General features: G+C 38.0%; 1 protein-coding gene across 3 annotated transcripts; it reads right to left on the bottom strand.

Annotated features, from left to right (window-relative positions):
• Nucleotides 1-1,106: 1,106 nt before the first annotated feature.
• AMIGO2 (adhesion molecule with Ig like domain 2) lies at nt 1,107-5,174 on the bottom strand. 3 transcript variants are annotated; one of them, XM_072146835.1, is made up of 3 exons: nt 5,156-5,174; nt 4,550-4,650; nt 1,107-4,292 (listed from the first exon to the last, which is right to left on the bottom strand). In XM_072146835.1, exon 3 carries the CDS (start codon nt 4,188-4,190, stop codon nt 2,640-2,642), a length of 1,551 nt encoding a protein of 516 aa, XP_072002936.1. In that variant the 5' UTR covers nt 4,191-4,292; nt 4,550-4,650; nt 5,156-5,174; the 3' UTR covers nt 1,107-2,639. The 3 variants fall into 3 exon arrangements, with proteins under 3 accessions (XP_072002936.1, XP_072002935.1, XP_072002933.1); XM_072146834.1 differs by lacking the exon at nt 5,156-5,174 and adding an exon at nt 4,906-5,133; XM_072146832.1 differs by lacking the exon at nt 5,156-5,174 and having other exon boundaries at nt 4,550-4,893.
• Between the last annotated feature and the right edge of the window lie 4,531 nt (nt 5,175-9,705).

Raw genomic sequence — 9,705 nt, 5'->3', positions numbered from 1 at the left:
ATATGATCATCTGAAGTGACACTTTCCCCCCAGTCTCTTATTAAAATTAGTTAACCCTTTCCTGTCCATTTTCACAAAAATTTGAAAGTGAATTTTCATAGGTAAACAGGCAAGATTTCATCTAAAAGAGAAAATGCTAGAAAGTAGTGTCAAGGACAGACCAACCCTCAACTATAAAGAGAAGTTTGTCTTTGCCATATATTGTCTTGCTCTGTGGTCCCTACATACACTCTTCTATTTGGTAAGTATATATATCCTATCCATTGGCAGGAGTGGATACCCCTTTTATTGACTAGTTACTAGAAAACAGCTACCAAGCTTTGGGTGTACTATGTAGGTAATGTTCATTAAAACACAAACTCAGATTTCTCATAATATTGGACAACAGAATAAAGTTTGTATGCCTGGGTTAGAACAGTTTTTTGTGTCCAACCCTGAAAAACAGTAAAGACCTGTGACAACAGTACACAATGATGCGGCCTGCTGCACCACAAGCATTGTGGGTGTATAAAAAGATACCATTATAAAAAATATGCTCTGGTTATGCTACCTCTCTGTTTCCTGATCTGTTGCATCAGTTTTTCCAGTTACACACTGAATTAGGTTTATACCATGTTTAATCACACAAATGTTGCTTTTGCTTGAGCTGTCTGGGTTGCAGGCATGGAAGATGATAACAATATGAAGATGACTGCTGACGTACTGTAACATGATTAGCAAGAAACAGAACAGAAGAATGGTTGAAATGCAATAAAAGACTGAAATAAAGTAATAGACTTGGTCATTCAAAATCATCTGCTGACATAAAGATTAATGTTTTTATGTTCCAAGTAGCAACATAGGAAAATGGGTTTATAAATTTTACTGATTGGGAACCTAAAATAACACATTAATATATAACTATTACAATAGTCCAACTTCCATTGTTGTCACTTACCTTGACAATGTTTTTGTGTATTTGCCAGTTATTGAAAGCAAATAGTATGGCCAGAAAATATGGCAAAGGACATCAAGTCCTAAGTTGTAGAGAGATGCTTAGTATCACAGTATATGTATCATGTGCATTATAATATCATTTAAAAAAATGTAATAAGCACAATGTAAAATAATTCAGGCAATCTTTTATTTTATGTAGAACAGATTAATGACATTTCTCTTGCGCCCCACTTCAACATTGCACATATTTTTCCTGATTCATACATTCACCATCATACACGTTTATGTCAAACAACAGAACAAAATATAGACATATTCAAAGTCCTTTAAGTGAAAAAATACACCTATGCTAAATGGAGGAAAATACGATTTATAGGACATACTATAATGAAGGGGTTCACTATATTTTAATTACTTTATGTCTTAATAATAGGACACCATGATGACCCTACATCATTAAGTAAGCTTTATGGCTATTACATTGCTGCTAGCACAGTAGTATATCATTAAAACTGAGTAAAGCTATTTAATAGTGGATAGATACATATACCCAAGGCAGATACTAACCTTCTACCAAACACTAAACTCTACCTAAGCTGCTATACTGCTATTAAATGTAGACCACCTATGTAAATAATTATATCCCAGTTTTCTGAACTAAATGAAATTTTGAGATTTACAAGCATGTTACCTGCTTGTGTATATTTGGTTAATCTGTAATTACTAGTGCAAAAATATCTGTGCACAATAAATAATGTCACAACAACAAATGTATTCCTGTAAACAATATTATGTAATAAAGTCGACATCAAATGCAATTTCATTTGTCACGGTCTAAATATCAGCTTTGCCCGCTTAAGGGATATTCCTGTCTATTTGAGAATATTAACCTCTTGTAAGTGAACATCTGCAGTAGTAATCATAGACACAGGAGCAAAAGTCCTATTTGGATGATTTTCTGTCTGGGCTAACATTTAGCTCAAGATAATCACTTTGCATAGCAAAGGCTTTTTCTATTAAAACCATTAATAGCGAAAATAGAAAAAGTAAAAATAATTAAAAAATAATCATTTGGAAAGGAATTACATAAATAAAAGCATAAATGCTTTCACTCTGTCAGTATATAACAGCAAATAGATCATCATTGTCATTAAAGTTTAGACTTACTACATGAGCAAAGTAGGATTTATTTGGAAAATGGAGGTAAAGGCCTTATATTTTCTATAACTAAGTAAGCAACCACAGGAACCCCCTATAAAAAAGACTGGATACCTTGCTATATTAATCCCCATACCTGTGTTGCTGCAATCTGTTATGATAATACAATCTATGACTGCAACTAGTAGATAGGACCAAGTAACATATCCAACTGCAATTTTTGTTAATGCAATTGTTGTAAACTTATATCAAATCCCAGAGCTAAAGAATACAAACTGGTCTTCCTAAAACGGAAGAGTCCTTGGTAAACATGGACAGTTAGGTATACAGATGGTCATTTCATAGGTAATTCCTGACTTAACATATGATTCCGGTATGTGCTTGTAACTAGTAAAGTATTGAACTGTACATTCATTTCCCTTATTGGATATCAGATTTACAAAGGCATCTGTTTACGTACGCTGTAAGTTTGTTAAGAGTCACTGTTGCTTTTATTAGGTCAAAATATGTAGATTGTAAGTAGGAAAAGAGATTTAGGTAAATTGTTAGACAGGTGCTATGAAAGGAGCATCTGAGAAGACAGAGTTGACGGAATCTGAGTCAGACTTTGATCTGCTATTCTTTAAGATGCTGTCTGCTGTAAGATTCTCATTGGGAAGCAGTCGGACTTTCCCATTTTGGCCTTGCTCTGATCCCTTGATTGGTTCCAGGAACACAACCCGTTTTCCTGTGCTGGATTTCCGTTCCACCTGGGGCTCATGTGATGGTGTGGCACTTAAGATGGAGGAGTGAGCGCTATTTTGGTTCTGTTTTCTTTTATTTTTCTTAGATTTACACCAGCATCTACAGGGGGTGAGATAAAGGTAAAGAAGGACTAAAATGATACTGACTACACATGCAGCCAGTGTAGTGAAAGCTGTATTGAATGCTTCATGTGAATGAGACTTGTGACTTGTAAAATTTCCTACTGTGACTCTAATATCTACCGTTTCATTGACCAGTTTGTTTATTGCCGTACAGGAATAAATACCCGAATCTACAACTTGTGCCTCTTGAATTTCTAGACTACCATTGAAAAATACACGGAAATGGTCAGTCTTTTTTTCTGGCCCCAGTCTTTTGTCCTCTGGTGTTGCCCAAATAAATTGTGTATCTTTGTCTACTATCTTGCTGTCACAATGTACTACCAGCCTTTCCCCAATCTGTACCTCGTACAGCACGCCGTATGCATGATATGTCTCATTCACAGTATTTTCTGAACAGTTGAGAAAGTTCTCTTGGATAAGAGGCATTTTTTTAAACTCAGACGGTAAAGTGCATTTATAAAAACTTTTGAAATCCACAACTGGAGTAAAGTGTCTGCGATACCAGAAGTTCAACATTGTGTTCAAAGGGCAGTCACAGAAAAATGGATTCTCGTGAAGGTAGATTCCACTGAGCTGCCTTGCTGAGATTAGGCTGATATCTTGGACAGGCACTGATTGCAAGTTATTATGAGAAATGTCCAACAAGACAAGTTCCGACAATTTATTTCTGCCAACATACAAGTCCAGTGGGAAATGTGCCAGTGCATTGTAACTCAGATACAGTTTCTGAAGTTTGTGGAGTCCTCCAAATGCCCCAGGATCAATATTAGTTAACTGATTATTGTACAGCAGGAGCTCTTCTAGCATCTTAAGTTCTTGGAACACTGGATTACTCAACGTCCTTAGATTATTTGATGATAAATCAAGATATTTTACATTTCGAAGGGTTGAAAAACTACCACCAGAGATGCTGCTTATAGTGTTATGATGTAATATTAAAGTTTGCAATTTATCAAACATGACTGGGAACCAGTCTGGGTCCAGGAACCCTATTTTATTGTAGCTGAGATCTAGTTTCTTAATAAATTTGAAGATTGTCCTGGGCACAGTAGATAGGTTCCTATTAGTACAGCTTACTACATCACTGGCACAAACACAGGTTGGAGGACACACCCCAGGAGCACCACCAACAATGCTGACGGTGAGCAGCAAAAACACATAGGCAATGCTTTTCCATTTTGTATGAACATTTCCAAGTTCCATGGACAAAGATGAATCAAAGAAAGGCATTTTGGTTCTTTCTCAGCCAAAAATCATGTATTCAGTTGTGGAGGTATCTTAAGGGAACATTACACCTCATGTATTAATCTTGTTGAAGTGTTCACACTGGCACTGAAAACCAAACAAACTGTGTTTAGTGTCTGAAACTGAAGCTGAAACTCCATAAAGATAACAGTATTAGTTCAGAGTCCTTAATCTTTCATGTAAAATTGAAAATGAGCTGATGCATATTCTAAACTTCATAAAATATATCCGGCGGTTTAATATACAAACATTTTTAATCTGCTTTATGGCATTTTTAATCTACAGCTGAAATTCCTATCACAGAGTATATAATAAATGCACTTGGATTATTAGAATATTATTACCTTTTCTTTTTCTCTAGCTGATGTCTGCATGAGGGCATTGGAGTCCTTGTCTGTGTATATTTCTCTTTGTCTTCATTCCTTGCTATCGCATATATTGGCAGCTGAGAAGTTTTAAAGAAAGCAGAAGAGAAACAGGTTGTGTGTGCTGTGTATGCGATATTATCCCATCTGATCAAGGCTGCTTGCATTCAAGAGACAGGCGTATATGAGCTGAGCCTGCCCAGCCTCTGTTCACCTGTGCACTGTGATTGGCTGCAGTCAGCCTAGAGAAATATACAAGGCTCACTGATAAGGGCATGGACAGCACAGATGCTATTGCCTATGTCTACATGCGTTGCCACCCATCCCCCTCCTACCACCTATGTTGTTGTGTGCATCCCAATCTCTTCTTTCATCCTGTTCATTTAGAATGTTTGCATTTTGTGAACAAATTCCATTTTCGAGTCACCCTAGGGATAAATTGTTCAGACTTCAATGCTGCCAAGCGTGAAAAGCCTTGCTGCTGAAGCTCAAAGGGGATAGGCATTCCCATTATTACCAATCACTCTCTACTCCTCTACTTATCCGTCACAAAGGTGAAAACATTTCAAATATTAAAAAAGCCACCCTAAGTGCCTTAAAGGTGTTGTGAAGCTTCAAGCTACATATCTTCTAGTCACTTAGTGACCGATATCAAGAGCTACTGTAAATCTATGACTACATAGCAACAGCACATTCCAGATCTATTACCCTGGAGAGGAACCAGCACACAGTTAATTGCACATCAAAATACAGTTTTCCTTTCCAACTGTGCAGCATGGGGACTATGTACATGAAGGTATAAGTTGTTCACTGAATATTCTGGCAAATTTGAGAAATCAATATGAAATTAATTTACTAATCATTTTCAGCCTGTAAGTGGTGCTATAAACATATTTAAGGGAAATCAACCAGTGAAAACAACAAAAAACAGCTACAAAGACTCTCCTCCGCTCCTCTTCACCTTGATCCTCGCACTGTCCATTGCTACTCTAGATCACTTAGAAAACAAACCTATAATTAGCAGCAAAGAACGTGGAGACAAGATGTCCGGCACTCCAGGCCACTAATTATACACACCCTTGCCACCTCTATCCCTCCCTATGCTAAGAGATAGAGGTGACATCACGTGAGAGGCATGAATTCAATTCCGCCCGTGTCATATAGTGTGAGCAAGCAGAGCACAGAACAGTTTATAACACAAGGGTGGCAGTGTAATGGCTCCTGGACAGTATATAATATAAACGGGGCAGTATAAAGGCTTCTAGAGAGTATATAATATAGGGGGCAGTGTAATGGCTCCTAGATTATATATAATATAAGGGGGAGCAGTATAATGGAATATGGACAGTATATATGGAGTCAGAAGTGAAATAACTCCCGGACAGTATATCATATAAGGGTGGGGCAATATAATGGCTCCTGAACAGTTTATAATATAAGGGGGGGGGGGCAGCATGATGGCTCCTGCACATTATATAAAATAAGGGTGTCAGTATAACTGGTGTGTATGCAGTATGCCCAAACAATGAAATTGTAATGTAAAAAAATATAAATCTTTACTTAGTACACCTGTACTGAAACATGAGTAAACACAAGGGTCTGGTAAAATACATCAAGAAAATACACACTCTCCTTAAACGATGACAAGAATTAACAATATCACAATACAATAGACACAAATGCACACTGTGTGTACAGTCCTGAAAGATATATATATATATTAGTACAGGTACAGCTCAAATGGTACAATCAAAATTAACAAGATAAATACTTGGATAACACAAGCATAAGAGGAGCATACACACAGGGCAATGCAATTCCTAGCAAAAACAGACCATATGTCACTGGAGTGTGTGAAAGGTGCACCAGAACCCCACACGTATTGCCACTTCTTGTGGCTTCCTCAGGGGTAAAGAGAGCAAAACAATGTACAGATTAAATAGTAGAGGAAGCTGTCAAGATGGAGTCATGACATGCCGCTCCACTAGCTGCCCCTGCGCACTTTCAGCTCTCTTCTGTCTCCACTTTGAAGCAGTCAAGAACACGAATGACAGCAGGTAAGTATAATAAACATGGAAGTGTTTAACCGGCCCCTTGTGTTTTTAATGTGTTTGGCGTACTACATACACACCAGTCCTTTTTCTGTTGTTTCATTATATTGTACTCATATGGGTATTCTTGGATATAGTCCCTTTTGTGCATGTCTCAATATTTTCAGGGGGGAACATTGGTTTTACCTATATGTTCCCATTTCTTGGCTCACTCTACCAATTTATATATATATTCATTTGTTTTGCCATTAGATTGGTGGACTTAACTAGATGTTGATTTTCATGATGGTAGTGGATTTCAATTACAAGGAATCTTTATGGTATAGTCAATCCGCAGCAGTATTTTCTCTATTTGTGGGAGAATCAATGGATAATGACTTTAAAGGGAGCTCAGAGGCATTGATTGATTGATGCTCATAAAGTAGTTTGAGCAAATTGGGGCTCTTTCCCAGAGGACTCTAGAAAACTGCTTTAGGGCAATGGTCAACGATTTTACTCAAAATGTTGGTGGAACATGATCTAGGTCTACTTGAGCAAGTAAAGAGCTAAGAAAAAACACTAAAGGGTTAGTTACAGAAATTTAAAGCCCAGGCAGTGGGGGACATGTAACTTTAATGTTAGTCAAATTGTCTCATTTTTGTCATTTTTGCAACTTTTCACTGCAACTTTTCACTGCAACTTTTGCAGTTTTTTTGTTTTCCAGTTCTTTTCACTTATGTATCACTTTTTTTTGCTTATTTTTGCGACTTTTTAGGCGCAAATCTGCACCTGGTCCAGGGCAGGTGCAAGAAAGGATTTCTTCCTTCATTAACCCCTTAAGGACCAGGCCCTTTTTCGTTTTTGCGTTTTTATTTTTCACTCCCCACCTTCAAAAATCTATAACTTTATTATTTTTCCATGTACAGAGCTGTGTGATGTCTTATTTTCTGCGTAACAAATTGCACTTCGTAGTGATGGTATTAAATATTCCATGCCATGTACTGGGAAGTGGAAAAAAAATTCTAAATGCAGTGAAAATGATGAAAAAACACATTTGCGCCATTTCTTGTAGGCTTGGTTTGTACAGCTTTCACTGTGCGCCCCAAATGACAGGTCTACTTCATTCATTGGGTCAATACGATCATGGGGATACCAAATTTGTATAGGTTTTATAATGTTTTCATACATTTACAAAAATTAAAACCTCCTGTACAGAAAAAAAATTCTTCATTTTACAGTGTTCTTGCGCTAATAACTTTTTCATACTTTAGTGTACAGAGCTGTGGGTGGTGTCATTTTTTGCGAATTCTGATGACGTTTTCAACGCTTTTATTTTTAGGACTGTGCGACCTTTTGATCACTTTTTATAGAATTTTTTCTATTTTTCAAAATGGCAAAAAAATGCAATTTGCGACTTTGGGCGCTATTTTCCGCTACGGGGTAAAACGCAGTGAAAAACGGTTATTATATTTTGATAGATCGGGCATTTTCGGACGCGGCGATACCTAATGTGTTTAGGATTTTTACTGTTTATTTATATTTATATCAGTTCTAGGGAAAGGGGGGTGATTTGAATTTTTATGTTTTTTTAATATAATTTTATTTTTTTAAACTTTTTTTAATTTTTTTTTTTTACTATTTTTCAGACTCCCTAGGGTACTTTAACCCTAGGTTGTCTGATTGATCCTATTATATACTGCCATACTACAGTATGGCAGTATATGGGGATTTTGCATACCATCTATTACAATGTGCAGATCGCACATTGTAATAGATAGCCGAGATCATGATAGCCTCGGATCTTTATGTGATCCGAGGCTGTCATGACAACGGATCGCCGCTCCCCGGTGACGTCACGGGGAGTGACGATCGGAGCCAAGATGGCGGCGCCCACGCGCCGCCGGCTCTTTAATGCCGCCGGCAGCTTTGCCGGCGGCAATCAAAGGGTTAACACCCGCGATCGGTGCAAGCACCGATCGCGGGTGTTAGCGACGGGCATTTGCTTCATCATGAAGCAAATGCCCGGTAAGTATGAAGAGGGCTCAGCCCGTGAGCCCTCTTCATACTCCCCCATGCGCAGCAAGACGTAAGGGTACGTCTTATTGCGCTATGGGGTTAACATTGCGATAACATCGCGTTTACTATGCATTTTACGAGCAAAGAAAAAGAAAAGGATGCGGCACTCACCGGTATCGGGGACAATGTTCACTTTATTGTGGGGAAATATTCATAGCAGGGGAGATGCATGCCACGCCAAGGTGACGGTCCGTTTCGCGCAGTGTGCGCTTTCTCAAACCTCAGGCCCGGCTCCCGGACCTGAAGACCCCTGTGAGGTTATGTGTGAATAGGGTGGTGCCGGTAGTCTGCACTTCTATTTTGGTTGGACTGTTTTTGGTTTTCCTTTGCGTTTTGTAAACGCCAATGTTATCAGTAATGTAATTTGGCAAATCACCTCTCCTCAGCTGTTTTGATAGGTTTCAAAAAGCAATCAAAACGCAACGGTTGACCGCACCCTTAACACATATGTGACTGTAGCCTCATATGTCGTCATCTCCCTGGGGTGTGACTACAGTGCTTAAAAATGCAGAACACAGCCTCAAATCCTAAATTAACAGTAGTGTCCACTCCTGTATATAAACCCCTCACTTGGCTTGTGTCCATGTGGATTTGAGACATTTGGAACAAAAAGTCTCAAAAAGAAGCCAAAATTTGCACCTGCCAGGACCGGATAAACTGCACATGTATCACAAGTAAAAAGATATGATCATACATAAGGTGCAAAAAAGAGCTGCCAAATGTCTCAAAAATTCACCAAAAAAACCTATGATACATGTCCCCCAGTGACTATTTTTCTAATTTTTCTTCAAGATGTGGTCGACAAATATGAAATATGATATGGGGCAAGAAAAATAACTTTTTCTGGAGATAGAGAGAATTATTAATTTGAAAGCACATACATAGGGGAAAAAATAAACAAGAAAAAAAAATAATGTAGCCAAGTCAGAATCAAGTGATTTTTTTTACCTCAGACACTAATGGCCAGAACACTGGGCACACTCCCAACAATCTTAATTCTCACAAAAGAGCTATAAAACACGAGACCTA

Source organism: Engystomops pustulosus, chromosome 4 (assembly GCF_040894005.1).
Source record: "Engystomops pustulosus chromosome 4, aEngPut4.maternal, whole genome shotgun sequence".
Classification (NCBI taxonomy): domain Eukaryota; kingdom Metazoa; phylum Chordata; class Amphibia; order Anura; family Leptodactylidae; genus Engystomops; species Engystomops pustulosus.
The sequence above is the reverse complement of the archived record's forward strand: the minus strand, read 5'-3'. Positions and strand labels throughout refer to the sequence as shown.